This window comes from Bombina bombina, chromosome 1 (assembly GCF_027579735.1).
Source record: "Bombina bombina isolate aBomBom1 chromosome 1, aBomBom1.pri, whole genome shotgun sequence".
In the NCBI taxonomy this organism is placed as follows: domain Eukaryota; kingdom Metazoa; phylum Chordata; class Amphibia; order Anura; family Bombinatoridae; genus Bombina; species Bombina bombina.
In genome coordinates this window covers 218,405,192-218,427,003 of record NC_069499.1, presented here as the reverse complement: position 1 = coordinate 218,427,003, position 21,812 = coordinate 218,405,192, and the positions used below count along the sequence as shown (strand labels likewise).

At 40.5% G+C, this 21,812-nt stretch overlaps 1 protein-coding gene across 2 annotated transcripts in view; it reads right to left on the bottom strand.

The window, feature by feature from the left end:
* KLHL28 (kelch like family member 28) overlaps positions 1 to 21,812 on the bottom strand; it is a 305,199-nt gene that overhangs the window by 95,374 nt on the left and 188,013 nt on the right. The window contains exon 5 of one of the 2 annotated variants that reach the window (XM_053697850.1): positions 18,259 to 18,378. In XM_053697850.1, the coding sequence (XP_053553825.1) occupies positions 18,259 to 18,378 (120 nt within the window). Of the gene's footprint in view, positions 1 to 18,035; positions 18,379 to 21,812 lie in introns of those variants that run through there. The other variant, XM_053697851.1, reaches the window with a different exon arrangement.

Sequence of the window (21,812 nt, the reverse complement as noted above, 5' to 3'; positions counted from 1 at the left end):
AAATTCCTTAAATGACAGTTTCAGGAATGGGAAAAAATGGAAACAGAATAAGCCTCTGGTAACCAGAAGCAAAAAGAAACAAAGACTTAAATAATGTAAAAAAAACTGGCCCCAAGTATGACGCCCACAACTGACAAATTTTTTGGCGCCAAAAACATCTCCAACAAACATGAGCGTCATAGATGACGCAACTAAGTGAAAACTCTCGGCGTCAACTGACGTCAAACGTAATTCTCGCGCCAAAAATGATGCAATAAATTCTAGCATTTTTTGCACCCGCAAGCCTAATAGCCCGCAATTTAGAAGAAAAGTCAAATGAAAAATTTTCAGGTAAGAATTTTTTATTTATATGAATTTCCCAAAAATGAAACTGACAGTCTGAAAGAAGGAAATATATGGATTAACCTGAATCATGGCAAATATAAGTATAAAACATATTTAGAACTTTACATATAAAGTGCCAAACACCAAAGACACTCATCTACATAAAGTAGATAGCCAAACCAGTACTGAAACGAGAGTCAGCAGAGGTAATGGTATATAAGAGTATATCGTCAATCTGAAAAGGGAGGTAGGAGAAGAATCTCTACGACCGATAACAGAGAATCTATGAAATAGATCCCTGATAGGATGACCATAGCATTCAATAGGCAATACTCCCTTCACATCCCTCTGTCATTCACTGCACTCTGAGAGGAAAACTGGGCTTCACCATGCTGCGAAGCGCATATCAACGTAGAAATATAGCACAAACTTACTTCACCACCTCCAGAGGAGGCAAAGATTGTAAAACTGAATTGTGGGTGTGGTGGGGGGGTGTATTTATAGGCATTGTAACGGTACCAACCGGATACCAAGGGTTAACACCAGGGAACAATGTCCTGCATAGGGAATCAGCAGTTCACAACCCAGCCAGTTTTCAGGTTTTAAACAGAATGAATTTTATTAAGGCTCATATGCCCAGTATTTATGCAGGTCTGACCCCCCCCAGAAGGGGGGTTGAAAGAATGTTGTACATTAGATGGAGGGAACACGCCCTTTTACATGATACAATAGAATACCTTGCTCAAGCTGATAACAATTTAAACACAGACACACACTTGGCTTTCCTTATCATCTAGGGTCTGCTCTCTGAGGTTGATTAAACAATGGACTGTGTATCAATAACATTAATGACAGTGCATAATAGCTGAGGCTAAAGCTGAACACAGTTAACTCTTTCAGTGCTGACAGAAGGGTCTGTCACATCTACATAGCACAATATATAGCCTATAGACAACCTTTCTTACGTTATAGTCCAGAAGTGGCTAGGTTTGCCACAATGCTCCCCCAGAACCAAGCCGGCATACACAGTCTGATCCCAACGGATCGGCTTGGGGATGTCCGGGGCAACAACTTTCGGCTCAAGTAAGCTACGGGGTGTTCTCCGCCATCTGCTCCAACTTGGCTCAGTACTGCCCCCACCCCAAACATGGAAGCGTCTCTTCCCGGAGGGACTGGGCTTGGGTAGTCACAGGGTTAACATCAGCGGGATCCATGGGAGCATAGGCAGAAACAAGGGGGGCCAAGTCATTTCCAAGGAGAACATCAGCAGGTAAGTCCTTCTTGACCCCCACATTCACAAGTCTAGCGCCCACTCCCCAATCCAAATGTACCCTGGCAACAGGTAGGCGGAACACAGTGCCCCCTGCTACCCTCACAGCCACAGTGTCTCCAGTGTGCTGTTTCTCAGGCACCAAGTTCTCTTGAAGCAAGGTCATGGTAGCACCAGTATCCCGTAGACAACTGACCTCCTTCCCATTCACTTTAACCCGTTGCCGGTTATTCCGGTGGGCAGCTTGCACGGGGTCTGCTTCATGTAGGCTGCCCCAGCATTCTGGCGCCTCTACGTAGCGGGCCACAGGCTGAGGATTATGTGGGATTCCGCCAGCGGGTCTTCTCCAGGACTGTGCTTGATTCGCTGCGTTTAGGGGACACTCTGGTCTTTTGTGCCCTAGTTGCTTACATCCAAAGCACCGAATAGGTTGTGAGTAGCCCCGCGAATTGAACCGGGCTCTCTGAGGGTAGTTCGTGGCCGGAGGCCGTGTGGTATAGCGGTGCGCCGGGGGTTGGTAACTGGCAGCTGCTGGGGTGACTGGGGGTCTGTACTCCACTCTAGCAGTGGGCAATCGGTATACTGCTCCCCCTGCCCCTCGTACTGCCACGGATCCGCCAGTGGGTGCTGTATCCGGCACCAAATGGGGAGCTATCAGGGTTAAAGTAGCTCCCGAATCCCGAAGTCCCCGGACCGACATCACCTCATGCAGAATTCCCAGGGGTTCCTCGGCTTGGGTGCTCAACACCTCATGAGCGGCTGGCTCCGTTTGGTAATGGTGAGCAGCCGCCCTTGGGGCCTGGTTCTGTCTGACCTGGTTCCAAGCTTGTCTACTCCGATTTTGGGTGCACTCACGTGCCATATGTCCCCACTGCTTGCAGGTGTGGCATTGTATATTCGCCCGTCCGTTGTTAGGCTGTAGTCCATGGTGCCTCCTGGCATCAAAATGCTGGTCTGCTAATCTGGCTGCTTCGGTTAAGGTGAGGGGTTTTCGATCTCTCACCCATTCTTGGGCTTCTGGGGACAAGCCGTTAAAGAATTGCTCCAACAGCATCAGTTGTCGCAATTCTTCCATGGTGGTAGCTTGGCTGGCCTGTATCCACCCTTGAGATGCTTGATCCAGCTTGTGGGCCCACTCTGCATGGGAATCTCTTTCTGGCTTGCGCAGGCCTCTAAACTTGCGCCGGTATGCCTCTGAGGTAATGGCATATCTTTCCAAGATCGCTCTCTTCACTTTAGCGTAATCCTTGCTGTCCTCCCTGGGTACAGCGCGATACGCTTCCGCTGCCCTACCGGCTAGCTTGCCTGCTAGCACCGGCACCCATACGGACTGCTCCAAATCATGTAACTCGCACAGTCTCTCAAAATCCTGTAAATACCCATCAATCTCATCCTTCTCCTCACAAAACATTTTAAATGCATGGTATGGGATTTTGGGTCTTACTGGGTTGCTGAGTGCGTCCAAAATGGATTCTGCTCGGGAGGATGCATTCCGCGGACTGTGTGCCATCACGTACTCCTGCACATCTGCCATTACCACGGATAGCATATCCCGTGGTACAGGTTGGGGTAAAAATTCCAGCCTGGTCCTCATTTCCCTCTGGTATAGGGTCTCCTCCATGGCTGCTGGAGGCGTAGCGCTGCGAGCTCTGTCTCCCTCCATCAGCTCAGCAATTAATATAGCCTTGGGTTTGCTGCTGCCTATCTTTCCCCTGGCTTCTAGCAGTTCCTTTTACGTTTGTCTCTTTAGCTTAGAATAATCCATCTCCATTCACTTCGGTCCCTGGTACTCCTTCCATCTTAGTCAGTATTGTAGTAATCCCCCTCTTCCTGAGGTTACTGGCTTGTGTAGTTGCTCTTCTGGGCGATAAGGTTCATTCTGTCGCTTGCCACCAATTGTAACGGTACCAACCGGATACCAAGGGTTAACACCAGGGAACAATGTCCTGCATAGGGAATCAGCAGTTCACAACCCAGCCAGTTTTCAGGTTTTAAACAGAATGAATTTTATTAAGGCTCATATGCCCAGTATTTATGCAGGTCTGACCCCCCCCAGAAGGGGGGTTGAAAGAATGTTGTACATTAGATGGAGGGAACACGCCCTTTTACATGATACAATAGAATACCTTGCTCAAGCTGATAACAATTTAAACACAGACACACACTTGGCTTTCCTTATCATCTAGGGTCTGCTCTCTGAGGTTGATTAAACAATGGACTGTGTATCAATAACATTAATGACAGTGCATAATAGCTGAGGCTAAAGCTGAACACAGTTAACTCTTTCAGTGCTGACAGAAGGGTCTGTCACATCTACATAGCACAATATACAGCCTATAGACAACCTTTCTTACGTTATAGTCCAGAAGTGGCTAGGTTTGCCACAGGCATTTTGAGGTTTGGGAAACTTTGCCCCTCCTGGTAGGAATGTATATCCCATACGTCACTAACTCATGGACTCTTGCCAATTACATGAAAGAAAAAAAACCTACAGTTTTTAGATTCCAATTACAAGAAAAGCAAGCAAACTAAATAATGAAAGTGCATTGCTTTTTTCACTATGCATAAATTAAAACTTTTATAGAGAAATACATTTCAAGGTTAATTTCCCTTTAAACTACAAGAAAAACAGCTCTTTAAGTGCTATTTGTTTGGGGTTTTTTTTTTTTTTTTGGGGGGGGGGGGGTTTAAAAAAAAAAAAAGGAAGAAAAAGAGTATATAGCTTTCATCACACAGCTCGATGCCCAGGAACACGTTATATGTGATCGCTATCACACAGAGTTGTTCTCCTCCAAATGGGGCATCACTGGACTGAAACATATTTACATAAAATAAACTATAGCAATTTTTATCAATAATTGAACTGTAGACATAGAAATAGTATACGTGTAAAGCCCATGTTTGCCAATATTAAGAACTAAGTGTTCTACTTACAGTTTGACAACTGAAAAGAACATGTAATTAAGGCTTTAAGATTAAAGCAATACTCCCAGTTCCTTTAGTATAATATAATGTATACAATAAAATATATATGTGCATGCTGTACGTTTTCATAATTTAAAAGGGACAAAACACTAAATACATTTCATGCACCTCCCTCTAACCATGTGTCCTGCCATTTTGGAACCTAGGTTACACTGCAGGTATCTGTAGCAGTGTTGCTGCACATGCGCAAACAGGTCAGCACTGAAATGTAGTAAAAGCAAGGTTTAAACATGGCTGCACCCATGACTAGAGGTAAGTGGGGAATAACCTCAGTACTATGCTTATAGAATGTTTTTAGAGGTTAATATCCCTTTAAATTAAATCATATCTGTTTGGCTCCCTTCAGAAGACAACTGTTGATACAGCCAGAGTAATTTTTGCCAAAGCCATTGAAGCAAACAGGAAAACCCTTATGCTTGCTTTTTGCCAAAGGAGAGACAAGCATTTTGTACCTGCACTGTACCACTTCAGTATCTCTGCAATCACTTCCATGTCCCTTTAGAAGAGACATTCCAGTATTAAAACAACAGTAAAGTCAACAATTAAACATTTATGATTCAGACATATTATGCAATTTTAAACTTCTTTCCAATTTTCTACTATTATGAACATTGTTTCTATTTTTTGTATTCTTTATTGAAGAGTACACCGAGGTAGTCAAATAGCAGCATAGGAGCCCAGAGGAAGGATGACTTTATTTTGGTCCAAATTTTTCTGCAGGTCATTTTGAAATTAAATATAATTTTAAATTATGCAGCTATAATAAAGCACCAACTCAATACATTGATTAACTGGAGTATAAAGCAATTTTTAGTAAAATTTTATATATTATACTGTTGTTAAAAATAGGCAGTCATCAATCAATGCACCTCTGCTTTGCAGTGCTACCCAGTATTTAGCCCAGTATTTGGCTGTTCTCTTCAAAGAGTGCTTTGCTGTGGCTGCATTGTGTTAAGGAAAATGTACACAATGCAGCCAGAGCAAAGCACTGTTTAAAGAGAAGAACCTGTTGTGGAGGAGTGGTGCAGACATACTGCATTTTCTGCTATAATATCTCAGATCACAGCATGTTCTGCCTTTGGGCATAGGAGTGTGAACGTGTCTTAAGTAATCTATGGAATAATGTTTATAACAATATTTAAAGAAATGCAGTACATTGCTGCAAACACTGCTGCCACAGAGTGCTAAAGACACATGCACACTCTTCAACAAAAGGATACTAATGAACAAAGAACATTTAGTAATAGATGTAAATTGTAAATTTGTTTAAAATTGCATGCTCTATCTGAATCATGAAAGTTTAGATTCGTCTATACTTTCCCTTTAAACAATATGGACATATTTGGCCCTTTTATATTTTCAAGAAAGAACACAATTAATTAATGATGCAATATAATTCCTAAATGGGTGCAGATCTTGGAACTTAAGCTGGTAAATCCACTGCTATATGGACAAAACGGACACACAATAAGCTCTAGCTACTTCAACAAAATAAGTTCTTTCTTAAAAATAAAAAAAAAACAGGTTAACCCCTGGCAACTTAGAGCCTGGGAAGTAGATCTATCCAGACCAATCTCTGATAAAACCCTACACACCGCTATGACACTAACCAAAAAGACTCTACACTGTGCGAACACTCGAATCATATATGAAACTGTTCTTGAGATGGTACTACACTCCCTCCAGACTATCGCAGATGTTCCCTACAGCATACCTCTGTATGTTGGAGAGGATGCGAACTACGAGGTTCAGACATACACATATGGTGGGATTGCCCTAATTTAAAACCCACATGCATTCAAGTATCTACCCTTTGCCTCAGGCTCGGGATGAAAATACCACTAACCCCTGAAATTGCCCTACTACATATATTCCCGCGTAATATCCCGACCCCTTTAACTAAGCTGTTAATCTTTATACTCGTGGCCACGAAGTTGGCGATAGCGAGAGCCTGGAAACAGACGCAACCCCCAGACATTGCAGCTATCACAGCCATAATACAAGTCTATGCTAAGATGGAGCAGGGCTATTACTTTAATGCTGATAGAGAAGATCTTTACTGGCAAATTTGGGAACCCTGGTTTCACTATCAGGAAGAGTGTAGGCAGGGAAATACGTGAGAGGGGGCCCCCAGACACCCACACTAATAGATCCTAATCCTTCAGTGTGGTAGTACTCGGACCCCTGATGACTGTCCCACATCTGTTTCTACTGGTCTGTGCCCGTCAGCCTTCATTCCCACTCCTTACTTTCTGTTTATTCTTCCCCTTCCCCTCTCTCCCTCCCTCCCCGTAATGTGCAACCTACTACCCTTCCCCCATCCCCTACTCCCCCCCCCCCACTTAGTTCTCTTTCACTGGAGTTGTTTACCCCGCCTGGAGATGAACACCACGAATGGTCCGCTGAGCCGCACATGGTAAAGGTTTTATTTAGGATGAATAGTTGAAATTACTGTAATGTGGTGTCCATACCTAAGATCATTATGCTACTCCAAACATAACTTTTAGGTCCAGCTAATGCATATTCACGTCGACCACTGATGAAGGGTTCATATCTGCTTCCTCTGGTCTGGGCTTGCATTCTCTCTCCCTCCTTCTCTGCACCTTTTTTCCCTTCCCCAATCTCCTTCCCCCCCCCCCCCATAATATGTAACCTACTATCCCTTCCACATCCCCTGCTCCCCTCCCCTCTAACCCTCTTTTTCTGGGGTTCTTTGCCCCGCCTGGAGACATACATCACGAATGACCCCCTGGGTCGCTAAGACAACCATGGTAAAGGTTTTCCTTAAACTGAATAGTGGAAATTATTACACTGTTATGTTCATGACTAGATTGTAGTAATACAACAACCACAGCATTCAGATCCAGCTAATGCATTCTGTCCATTTTCTATGCTTTTGTAACCTGGAGAACCTTATTACATATCTGATATTACTTGTATTTATCAATGGAGACACTTTTACTAAGACTTCTGTTGAATCTCTATGTACAAAACAAGTTAATTACTCTGTAATTGTCGATATCAAGCTTACTTTATAATGAAAATAAAAATATTTTTTTTTTGGGAAAAACAAAACAAAAAAAAAACAGGTTAACAAAAAAGCACTGCTGAAAATAATATTTTACTTGAAACCACATTAAGTGCTATGAGTGTAGAGTTAACAGTTACATGCGAGCAAAAACATAATTTATGCTTACCTGATAAATTTATTTCATTTGTGATGTGTCGAGTCCACGGATTCATCCTTACTTGTGGGATATTCTCCTTCCCTACAGGAAGTGGCAGAGAGAGCACCCACAGCAGAGCTGTCTATATAGCTCCTCCCTTAGCTCCACCCCCCAGTAATTCGACCAAAGGCTAGGAAGAAAAAGGAGAAACTATAGGGTGCAGTGGTGACTGAAAGTTTAAAAATAAAAAAAAATATATATATATGCCTGTCTCAATAAACAGGGCAGGCCGTGGACTTGATACATCACAAGAGAAATAAATTTATCAGGTAAGCATAAATTATGTTTTCTCTTGTAAAATGTATTGAGTCCATGGATTCATCCTTACTTGTGGGATACCAATACCCAAGCTTTAGGACACGGATGAAGGGAGGGACAAGACAGGGACCTTAAACGGAAGGCACCACTGCTTGTAGAACCTTTCTCCCAAAAATAGCCTCCGAAGAAGCAAAAGTATCAAATTTGTAAAATTTGGAAAAAGTATGAAGCGAAGACCAAGTCGCCGCTTTACAAATCTGTTCAACAGAAGCCTCATTTTTAAAAGCCCATGTGGAAGCCACAGCTCTAGTAGAATGAGCAGAAATTATTTCAGGAGGCTGCTGTCCAGGAGTCTCATAGGCCAAAAGGATGATGCTTTTCAGCCAAAAAGGAAAGAGAGGTAGCTGTAGCCTTTTGACCTCTCCGCTTACCAGAATAAACAACAAACAATGAAGATGTTTGACAGAAATCTTTGGTTGCTTGTAAGTAGAACTTTAAAGTACGGACCACATCAAGATTGTGCAACAGACGTTCCTTCTTTGATGAAGGATTAGGACACAGTGAAGGAACAACAATCTCTTGATTGATATTCTTATTGGAAACAACCTTAGGAAGAAACCCAGGTTTGGTATGCAAAACCACCTTATCTGCATGGAAAATAAGATAAATGAATCACACTGTAAAGCAGATAGCTCAGAAACTCTTCGAGCCGAAGAGATAGCAACTAAAAACAAAACTTTCCAAGATAGAAGCTTAATATCTATGGAATGCAAAGGTTCAAACGGAACCGCTTGAAGAACTCTAAGGACTAAGTTTAGGCTCCAAGGTGGAGCAACAGGCTTAAATACAGGCTTAATTCTGACCAAAGCCTGACTAAATGCTTGAACGTCTGGGACATCTGCCAGACGTTTGTGTAGTAGAATAGACAAAGCAGATATTTGCCCTTTTAGAGAACTAGCTGATAATCCCTTCTCCAAACCTTCTTGGAGAAAAGACAATATTCTAGGAATTCTAATCTTACTCCATGAGTAACCTTTGGATTCACACCATAAAGATACTTGCACCAAATCTTATGATAGATCTTCCTGGTGACAGGTTTTCTAGCCTGAATCAGGGTATCAATGACCGACTCAGAGAACCTACGCTTTGATAGAATCAGGCGTTTAATCTCCAAGCAGTCAGACAAAGGACATGCCCACTAGTTCTGCATACCAAGTCCTGCGTGGCCATGCAGGTGCTATCAGAATCACCAAAACTCTCTCCTGCTTGATTCTGTCAAAAAGACGAGGGAGGAGAGGAAACGGTGGAATGAAGGACCAAGGCACTGCTAGAGCATCTATCAGTACCGCCTTGGGATCCCGGCACCTGGACCCGTAACGAGGAAGTTTGGCATTCTGACGAGACGCCATCAGATCCAATTCTGGTGTGCCCCATAGCTGAATCAGCTGAGCAAATACCTCCGGATGGAGTTCCCACTCCCCCGGATGAAAAGTCTGACGACTTAGAAAATCCGCCTCCCAGTTCTCTACTCCTGGGATGTGGATTGCTGAGAGATGGCAAGAGTGATCCTCTGCCCATCGGATTATTTTGGTTACCTCCATCATCGCTAGAGAACTCCTTGTTCCTCCTTGATGATTGATATAAGCTACAGTCGTGATGTTGTCCGACTGAAACTTGATGAATTTGGCTGCAGCAAGCTGAGGCCATGCCTGAAGCGCATTGAATATCACTCTCAGTTCTAGAATGTTTATCGGAAGAAGAGATTCCTCCGAAGCCCATAAGCCCTGTGCTTTCTGGGAGTTCCAGACTGCACCCCAGCCTAGCAGGCTGGAATCTGTCGTTACAATGAGCCACTCTGGCCTGTGGAAGAACATTCCCTGAGACAGGTGGTCCTGAGACAACCACCAGAGAAGAGAATCTCTGGTCCCCTGGTCCAGATGCAGTTGAGGAGATAAATCTGCATAATCCCCATACCACTGTTTGAGCATGCATAGTTGCAGTGGTCTGAGGTGTAGGCGGGCAAAAGGAACTATGTCCATTGCCGCTACCATGAGTCCGATTACCTCCATACACTGAGCCACTGACGGCCGAGGAATGGATGAAGAGTTCGGCAAGTGGTTAAGAGTTTTGATTTTCGGACCTCCGTCAGAAATATTTTCATTTCTACCGAATCTATCAGAGTCCCTAGAAAGGAAACTCTTGTAAGAGGGAAGAGAGAACTCTTTTTTATGTTCACCTTCCACCCATGTGATCTCAGAAAAACCAACACAATGTCCGTGTGAGACTTGGCTAGCTGAAAAGTCGACGCCTGAATAAAGATGTCGTCTAGATAAGGCGCCACTGCTATGCCCCGAGGTCGTAGAACCGCCAGAAGGGACCCTAGCACCTTTGTGAAAATTCTTGGAGACGTGGCCAACCCGAATGGAAGAGCCACAAACTAGTATTGCCTGTTTAGAAAGGCAAATCTAAGAAACTGATGATGATTTCTGTGAATAGGGATGTGTAGATACACATCCTTTAAATCCACGGTAGTCATATATTGACCCTCCTGGATCAGAGGCAGAATAGTCCGAATGGTCTCCATCTTGAATGATGGAACTTTGAGGAACTAGTTTAGAATTTTGAGATCCAAGATTGGTCTGAAAGTTCCCTCTTTCTTGGGAACCACACACAGGTTTGAGTAGAACCCTAGCCCTTGTTCCTCTTTTGGGACTGGGCGGATCACCCCCATGGTATGTAGATCTTCTACACAGCGTAAGAACGCCTCTCTCTTTGTCTGGTTTACAGACAATCGAGAAATATAAAATATCCCCCTTGGAAGGGAGTCTTTGAATTCCAGAAGATATCCCTGGGACACAATTTCTAAAGCCCAGGGATCGTGAACATCTCTTCCCCAAGCCTGAGCGAAGAGAGTCTGCCCCCTACTAGATCCGGTCCCGGATCGGGGGCTACCCCTTCATGCTGTCTTAGAGGCAGCTGCAGGCTTCTTGGCCTGTTTACCCTTGTTCCAAGCCTGGTTAGGTCTCCAGACTGACTTGGATTGGGCAAAATTCCCCTCTTGCTTTGCAGCAGAGGAAGATGAAACGGAACCACTCTTAAAGTTCCGAAAGGAACAAAAATTATTTTGTTTGGTCCTCATCTTATTTGATCTATCCTGAGGAAGGGCATGACCTTTCCCTCCAGTGATGTCCGAAATAATTTCTTTCAGTTCATAATAGGGTCTTTCCTTTGAAAGGGATTTTCAAAAGTTTAGATTTAGATGACACATCAGCAGACCAGGACTTAAGCCATAATGCCCTGCGTGCTAAAATGGCAAAACCTGAATTCTTTGCCGCTAATTTAGCCAGTTGAAATGCAGCATCTGTAATAAAAGAATTAGCCAACTTAAGGGCCTTGATTCTGTCCATAATCTCCTCTATTGGAGTCTCCATCTGAAGAGCCTCTTCTAGAGCCTCAAACCAGAAAGCAGCTGCAGTAGTTACAGGAACAATGCACGCAATAGGTTGGAGAGAAAAACCCTGATTATCAAATATTTTCTTCAGGAGACCCTCTAATTTTTTATCCATAGGATCTTTGAAAGCACAACTGTCTTCGATAGGTATAGCTGTACGCTTAGACAGAGTAGAAATAGCTCCCTCCAGGCTTAGGAACTGTCTGCCACGAGTCCCGCATGGTGTCAGATATGGGAAACATTTTCTTAAAAACAGGAGGGGGAGAGAACGGAATACCTGGTCTATCCCACTCCTTAGTAATAATATTCACAATCCTCTTAGGAACTGGAAAAACATCAGTGTAATCAGGAACCTCTAAGTATTTATCCATTTTACACAATTTCTCTGGAACCACTATAGGGTCACAATCATCTAGAGTTGCTAATACCTCCCTGAGCAATAAGCGGAGGTGTTCAAGCTTAAATTTAAAGGCAGTCATATCAGAATCTGTCTGAGGAAGCGTCTTTCCTGAATCAGAAATTTCTCCCTCAGATAACAAATCCCTCGCCCCTTCAGAGCATTGTGAGGGCATATCAGATACGGCTACTAAAGCGTCAGACGGCTCAGCATTTTTCCTAAACCCAGAGCTGTCCCGCTTTCCTTGTAAACCAGGCAGTTTAGATAAAACCTCTGTGAGGGTTGTATTCATAACTGTGGCCATGTCTTGTAAAGTAAAAGAATTTGACGCACTAGAGGTACTTGGCGTCACTTGTGCGGGCGTTACTGGTTGTGACACTTGGGGAGAGCTAGATGGCGAACCCTCATTTACTTCTGATTGAGAATCATCTATTGCTCTATTTTTAAGTGCTAATATATGTTCTTTATAGTTTATAGACATATCAGTACAATTGGGACACATTCTAAGAGGGGTTTCAACAATGGCTTCCAAACATATTGAACAAGGATTTTCCTTGGTGTCAGACATGTTTAACAGGCTAGTAATGTAACAAGCAAGCTTGGAAAACACTGTAATCAGTAGTAAATAACACTTAGAAATAAAACGGTACTGTGCCTTTAAGAGGAAAAAAAGCTGCACAAATTCTGCAAAACAGTGTAAAAAAGAAGTAAACTTAACGAATTTTTTACAGTAGCATCATAAAGACTTAGTGACTTTGCACAGCTATGCAAATAAACAATTAACCTCTTAATGGCAAAACCGGATTGAAAAAAACGTCAAAACTGGTAAAAAAGACTTTTAGCACCTTGCCACAGCTCTGCTGTGGCTCCTACCTGCCCTTCAGAACGATTTGTGGGGGGAAAAACTTCTTTTACAGCCCTCAAACACAGCAGGAACCTCAGGAGAAGCAGTTAGATGTCTCAGAGGAAAAGAAACTGCGCAACTGAGGCGCGAAAATAGGCCCCTCCCACCACACTCAATGTTTTGAGGCCTATCAGAGAAACACCAGAGTGTCTCTTAATTAATCATGTGAGTTACAAAACTCAAAAACAAGCCACAATGACCCCTTTAGTCCCTTCAAAAAACGTTATAATTTTTCACTGAATAAAAAACGTTTTTTCCTAACAGTGTCACCAGTAACTAATGAGCCCTTCAAACAAGCTGAAATTCCTATCAAAGTATCTGAATACAGCTTACCCTTCCCTCATGGGGATATTGCCAGCCTTTTCTAGAATTAACACAGTCTGTCTAGAAAAATATAGACTGAACATACCTCATATGCAGCTTAGCCTGCAAACCGTTCTCCCAACTGAAGTTTTCCAGTACTCTTCAGCCCTTGTGAGAACAGCAGTGGATCTTAGTTACAAAGTGCTAAGATCATCATCCTCCTTGCAGAAATCTTCATCCCTTTTCTGCCAGAGTAAATAGTACACACCGGTACCATTTAAAATAACAAACTTTTGCTTGAGTAACAAAAAACTAACATTTTTGTCACCACATAGCTCTTTGCCCTTCCTAGCAGTTAAAGTGACATTATACACTCATTTTTTATTTGCATAAATGTTTTGTAGATGATCTATTTATATAGCCCGTGAAGTTTTTTTTAAAATAAATGTATAGTTTTGCTTATTTTTAAATAACATTGCTCTGATTTTCAGACTCCTAACCAAGCCCCAAAGTTTTATGTGAATACGGTCAGCTACCTTCTCCAGCTTGCTGCTGTTTGTGTAAAGGGTCTTTTCATATGCAAAAGAAGGGGGAGGGGGGGAGTGTCTTATTTGCCACTTGCAGTGGGCTTTCCAGCTACCTTTTCAAAAGAGCCAAACTGACAGCTTCTAAGTAAGTTTTTAAACAGTTTTATACTGGATTTTTATATCAGTATCTGTGCATCTTATTCTTTATAGTAGTGTCTATTACATGCAGTTATATGAAAATGAGTGTATACTGTCCCTTTAAGCAGGCAGAGAGAATGACTGGGGGGTGGAGCTAAGGGAGGAGCTATATAGACAGCTCTGCTGTGGGTGCTCTCTCTGACACTTCCTGTAGGGAAGGAGAATATCCCACAAGTAAGGATGAATCCGTGGACTCAATAAATCTTACAAGAGAAAAGGGGTTTATTGCGGGTGTTTGCGCTCATATTACAAGTTAAAAGTAAACATGATCGCTTGAGCGCAATTGAAGTTAACACGCGTTGGGTTAGCGCCTCCTCAGAGCTCCGATTAACTGTTTTGCAAAACAAAAAAGTGTCACAAAACACATTAAAAATACATTACAAAGTAGTACAGTTACACTCATAACAACACTTTCTAATAAAAAATATTTTAAAAAAATATTGCACAAAAACGTTATAAGGGTAGGCAAAGGGCTTTAACAGAGATAAGTACATACATATACATATATATACACAGACACACACACACTGTGTATGTATATATATATATATATATATGTGTGTGTGTACTTATGTATTTGTTCGTGTATTTATGTATTTACAGACATATATATGCGAATATAAAGACAAATACATATGTATGCACACACATACATATACATATATATATATATATATATATATATATATATATCAGAAAAAAATGCATCTATAGACTAAAGTGGCAAGTATTTAGTGTGACCTCCCCTGGCTCTTGTAAACATAAATGGAGTGGAACCCTAATTAATGTCATTGCTAGCGCCTTTATTTGTCCTACTATTTAATGTCAAAATTACTGCTGTGAAAAAGGTCTATTACACCAGGTATGTGCAAGGCATGCCTGAGCATTACATACGCATGTGGTATGAGTTTAATCCATTGGAAGCTTGCTAATAAGACCAACTTTCAAATCACATCATTCCATTCAAAATGCCAAAGATCACAGAAAGACATAATATACTTTTGCATCAGCAAGACCACTTTTAAAAGGTAAATTAGCAAACAAACTGGACACTTAAGATGTGGTGTTCAAGCTGTTAGAAACAAATTTGAAGAATCAGGATAGGTCAAGGACAAAAAAAGGACTAGAAGGCCAAGAAAACTTCTGATGAGAAGTTTCTTCTTTGAGAGACCAGAAGTCCAGCAAGAACCTGGCTCAGCATCTGGCAGCTTTATAGGGATGCCAAGGTGATCCTTCTACAGTTCGAAAAAGCTTGATCAGGAATGGTCTATGTGGAAGGATAGCAGCCAAGAAATCACTTTTTTTGGAAGGGGAACAGGGTATAATGGCTAAGATATGCTAAAGCTCTCAAAGAATGGCATGAAGATCAGTGAAAAGGGTACTATGGAGTAACAAATCCAAGTTTGAAATTTTTAGGTCCAATCGTCGACAATATGTGAGCAGAAAAGTTGGAGAGAGATGGAAAAATTTGTTCTTGTGGCCTTCAGTGAAACATGCTTGAAGGTCTGTCCTGGTTTGGGGCTGCATTTCTGCCAGTGGTGTTGCCGATATTGTCTGAATTGATGAGATCATGAATGCTTAAAAGTACAGACAGTTTTTAATTCATCAAAAAGTCAGTGAAACCCAGCGAAGACACTGTATACAAATTTATATTTATTCAATTATGGAAAGACAAGTAAAACAATAAAATCATCAAAGGATCAACAGGCTGAACATGTCTTACACATTTCGGCAATGGACGCCTTATTCATCATGCCATTCCTTCTGGAAAGCGCATGATTGGCAATGGTTTTACTTTTCAGCATGATAATGATTCCCAAGCACAATGCTAATGCATTTGGAGAGAAAAACAGCTGATGAAACACTGACAGTCATGGACTGGCCTCCACAGAATACAAACATAAATATTATACAGGCAGTATGGAATCCCCTGGACAGAGAAATAAAAAAAAGACAACCTAAATCTAAAGAAGAACTCTGGGAAGCCTTGTACAATATACCAGATTACTTGAGAAAACTTGAGGACAGCCTACAAAAGGGTTCAAGATATGCTTAGTGCCAAGGGATGTCACACTAAATACTAACTTTTGCCTGAAGAAGCCATTTTGTTCTGAGAACTGTGGGGTTTTCATATTTTGTGTACATATTTCCTGTATTTTCTGTTTGTGTCTTAAAAGAGACCGAAAAATAAATATGGAGGGTCATTATCAATTTGCTAAAACAAGAAATCTAATGGTGGCCCAAGACTTTTGCACAGTACTGTATATCTATCTATACACACATATATATATATATGTATATATGTATGTGTATATTTTAATACACATACATATATACATACATACATATATATATACACACACATACATATACATACACACACATACATACACACATACATATACACACACACCACTGGAGCCCTATGCAGTTAACTAGATGAAAACATGAAAAAACATTTATGCAATATTCATATTTAATAAAGTGTTATACTGTATATTGACTGTAAATATTTCACATTCCAATGTTCTGCACATAGCAGAATATGATTTAAGTATATATATATATATATATATATATATATATATATATATATATATATATATATATATATATATATATATATATATATAAATAAATCATTCTTTGTGAAGAACATTGGAAAATGGAATATTCATATTTTATGTCGGGTTGTCGCACTTGTGAATATGCAATCGTGTTTCCGCACGAGTAAGGTATTTTTTTCCACTTTTTTGCTCTATTGACTTCTATGGGGGAATACGCTATTGGGAGCAAAATATTCTAAGTTTGGCGTCTTACGCTCATCAGGTTAGGGCGCAAACCAAAGAAGTTACTTTCAACTCGCAATATGAGCGCAACCTGATGCACGCAATACAAGTGCAATCCGACGCTCAAAAAGCTTACTTCTAGCGCAGTTAACGTTCGTGCGGGAGAGCTAAGTAACGATCCACTATGACTGGAACATGTTTTATCTATTCATAATCTGGCCCTAAGTAGCTAACTATGGCTGCTTGCACATCTGTGTATTAATGTGTTGCTATTTGTGTATGTATATGTATATATATATATATATATATTTATATATAAATAAAATGACATGTTTATCATTGGGAAAGACTTTTGTGACCTTTGAAAAAAATTCTTACAATTGAAATACAATATTTGTGCAGAATGATTTGGGTGCACAGACTCCTCAAAGAGCTTTAATAGGTTATTGTGTTTTTCACTCTTTTCCATCCTTTTTTTTTTTGTTATTTTAAAATCTGTACTTACACTCCGTAAACATTAGAAGTCTTTTTAATGATATTCATCTCAGCCATTACTACAGTTCCTGGGAACTCAAAGACAGACAATAATGTAAGCTAGATATTAAAAGGTCAGCCAACTGCATATGGTCATTAAAACTGAAAACTTAAATTTACAGAAACCATAAGATATTTTAATTCTAATAGAATTCTCTTACTTTGGAATATTAGTTGCAGAACTGTCAGAATTAGCAGATCTTAACTGGAGTTTAAAACACAGTTTAGTACACAAACAAATGTGTAGGAAAGATCATTTGCATAGTGAACTTGTTTGTGCACAAAAAATGTTAGTAATCTATATGATGTTATTATGTGATGTAAAACTGCTACAAAGCTTATTGAAAGCCAGAATAACCTATGGATGAGCAACTGACTCCAATTGTCAGTGCTCAGTCATAAAAATAATTATTTTTCAATATATTTATATACACTCATATATACATTCAAGGGCACAAGGAAAATGTTACCAGGCCACTCAATATTCTGAATAGGAAGATTAATGGACATTTATAGATAGTAGGATGTTTGTATACATATACATAGTTTGAAATCCATTACCTTATCCCATTTTGTTCTTGATACAATGTTATGATACAGTTTATAGTTAACAACTTTACTTGTGAGTAGATGCTTCTACTTCTCCATGGAAATAATGTAGTTTTTTTGCCTTTAGACGTGCAAACTTATTTTACCAAATTGGACATGGCAGTAGACATAAATATAAGGAAACATATTCGACACGCAAAACCATTAAAATTGTGATTTTTTTTTTAGTCAGTAATTACTTTTGTGCCATTAAGATGGGCTTAATATCTTAGAGGCAAACCAGTCAGAATTTAGGTGTTGATTTTAAGGAAGGTCGTCATCATCATCGATACATTTTTTTATTGTTACTTTAATATCATGTACAGATCAATTGCTCAGTGACAGATTTTGAACCTCTGTAAGGACCAATTTCAGTTTCTGAATTTGGCTTTGAAAGCCTTGGACATCCTTTTGGGTAGAAAATATTGTCATAACGTGTCCTGGATGTTGTTTGATCCATCAAAGAGCAGTTAAACCAAAGTTACATCTAGAACATGCCATACCAGCCACATCCAGCCAGGTGTCTGAGATGGGATCATATTTCTGCACAGTATTCAAATAAGATGACCCTGAGTGACCTCCAACGACATAGAGGTAGTTATCAATTACTGCTGCACCAACTCCTATTAAGAAAACAAAATTATCAGAACATGTCATACAGGAAAATCATTTCACAACAATGGTCCAAAAATGTATTTACATTTAATCAAAATGTGAAAGTAACTCTTTAACTGATAGCTGAAATCTTAGAAGAATAATTCTCTAACGTGGGGTTAATATCAGCAGTCTAATCCAGGGCTCGACAAACCCAGGAGCCTGGGAGCCACTGGCTCCTAGAATTTTATCCCTTGGCTCCAAAGTTTCTGGGTTATTCTCCATGTATCTATATACAAATACCACTGTCTGGCTCCTAAAAGTGTGCCTGGTTCCTAAATATTTTTTATTGGCTCCTATATTTTAAACAGATTTGTCGGCCCCTGGTATAATCCATATTCCTAAAAGAAGGGTAAAGTGTATACTAAAGCAGGTATTTTCACTGTGATGCATGTTATGGTAGATGATAACATACAGACATCCAAAGCTTTACCTTCTGTGCGCATAGGATTTCTATAGGTCACATCCCACTTTATTCTCTAGTAGCATTAGGACAAATGATCAGTGAGAGGGAGGGACATTACTTTATTTAAATGAGGGAATGAAAGCTGTCATGTCACCACTGCTCAAAAGATTTAAAAGGGCAAAAAACTAACAACTTGTTACATACGTGAAACCCAATCCAAATCAGTGTTGCTTTTTTTTTATGGATTGCATTAGACTCTTACGAGAACCTGAAGAAACCTCTACAATTCACCAGTGACGTGCGGTGAGGTCAGAGGCTGGTGAGGCACTGGTTTAGATACGCAGGAGAAACACATATGAACCCAATAGAGGAAGCTTAAATTAAACTAAAGCATTGTTTCTTAACCGCGGTCATCAAGTACCACCAACAAGACAGGTTTTCATTATAGCTGAACCAGTGCACAAGTGAAATAATCAGCTGATAGGTAAGAGCAAGTTAGTAACCATAATGTTACTTATCAGCTGATTTCTTCACCTGTGCACCGGTTCAGCTATGATGAAAACCTGGCCTGTTGGGGGTACAAGAATAGTTTAACATACATGAGTAAATACAAAAGGCTTTAAAAGGGCACACCCTTGGTGCATAATTTTATAGTCAGTAGCTTGCTAAACATCTGGCACACTCCCAAAAAATTATTTTTAAGGAAAAACAAAATTTATGCTTACCTGATAAATTTATTTCTCTTGTGGTGTATCCAGTCCACGGATTCATCCATTACTTGTGGGATATTCTCTTTCCCAACAGGAAACTGCAAGAGGATCACCCACAGCAGAGCTGTCTATATAGCTCCTCCCCTAACTGCCACCTCCCAGTCATTCGACCGAAGACAAGCAAGAGAAAGGAGAAACTATAGGGTGCAGTGGTGACTGTAGTTTAAAAATTAAAAAACACCTGCCTTAAAATGACAGGGCGGGCCTTGGACTCGATACACCACAAGAGAAATAAATTTATCAGGTAAGCATAAATTTTGTTTTCTCTTGTAAGGTGTATCCAGTCCACGGATTCATCCATTACTTGTGGGATACCAATACCAAAGCTATAGGACACTGATGAAGGGAGGGACAAGCCAGGCGCTTAAACGGAAGGCACCACTGCCTGTAAGACCTTTCTCCCAAAAATAGCCTCCGAAGAAGCAAAAGTATCAAATTAGTATGAAGCGAAGACCAAGTCGCCGCTTACAAATCTGTTCAACAGAAGCCTCATTTTTAAAGGCCCATGTGGAAGCCACCGCTCTAGTGGAATGAGCTGCAATTCTTACAGGAGGCTGCTGGCCAGAAGTCTCATAAGCTAAGCGGATTATACTTCTTTGAAGAAGAAGGATTAGGACACAGTGACGGAACAACAATCTCTTGATTGATATTCTTAATGGATACCACCTTAGGAAGAAACCCAGGTTTGGTACGCAAAACTACCTTATCTGCATGGAAGATCAGATAAGGGGAATCACACTGCAAGGCAGATAACTCTGAAACTCTTCGAGCCGAAGAGATAGCTACCAAGAACAGAACTTTCCAAGATAAAAGCTTGATATCTATGGAATGCAGAGGTTCAAACGGAACCCCTTGAAGAACTTTAAGAACTAAATTTAAACTCCATGGCGGAGCAACAGGTTTAAACACAGGCTTGATTCTAACTAAAGCCTGACAAAACGCCTGAACGTCTGGAACATCCGCCAGACGCTTGTGCAAAAGAATAGACAGAGCAGAAATCTGTCCCTTTAAGGAACTAGCTGACAATCCCTTCTCCAATCCTTCTTGGAGAAAAGACAATATCCTGGGAATCCTGACTTTACTCCATGAGTAACCCTTGGATTCATATCAATGAAGATATTTACACCATATCTTATGATAGATTTTTACAGTGTGTATAATAGGCTGAAAGAGCATTGCACCCACTTGCAAATTGATGATTAACCCCTTAGTTTCAAAACCGGATAAAAAAAAAACCGATAAACATTTTTTTAACAGTCACAACAAACTGCCAAAGCTCTACTGTGGCCCTACCTGCCCATACAACGACTTTGTAAGGCCCTTAGAGAGGTCCTATATGTTCAGGGGACTCCTTCAGGGAAGCTGGATGTCTCAAGCTGCAAAAACTAATGGAAAATAGGCCCCTCCACATCTCTCTAGCTACTTCCCTTGTCGAGAGCTGCAAGAGAATGACTGGGAAGTGGCAGTTAGGGGAGGAGATATATAGACAGCTCTGCTGTGGGTGATCCTCTTGCAGCTTCCTGTTGGGAAGGAGAATATCCCACAAGTAATGGATGAATCCGTGGACTGGATACACCTTACAAGAGAAATACATTTTGGATATTCCCTATTTTGTCTAAAATCACTATCTCATACATGTAAAACAAAATTAAAGATGACAATACAATTGCTGTAATGAAAGTTTCAATAGAAAATGTAAAACCTAGAATGGCTTAGCTCACAAAAGATGCTCTAGTCTGAACTTTTCTATTTAAATAGTATTATTGTTTATTTTGTTTCCCTTTTATTCTATAATTACAGCACAAGAAATGAATTTTAGTATCTTGCCCGTAGGCATCTGATTAATTAACAGTTTATGTTTAAATCACAAAAATGTAACCCATCTCTTTGAAGAGAGATAATCAGACCTTAAGAAACCAGCTAGGTGCCATATGCGATTGTTATATACTGGTTCATAGCAAGCCACTATCCTGACACCCAGAGACAAACAGAATACACTTTTTAATAATGTTTAATACATACAATGTCTGACACTAAAGTAGCCAGCCATAATAGCAAGCCACTATCCTGACACCCAGAGACCAGCAGAATACACTTTTCAATAATGTTTAATACACACACTGTCTGACACTAAAGTAGCCAGCCATCATAGCAAGCCACTATCCTGACACCCAAAGACAAACAGAATAAATGTTTTAATAATGTTTAATACATACACTGTCTGACA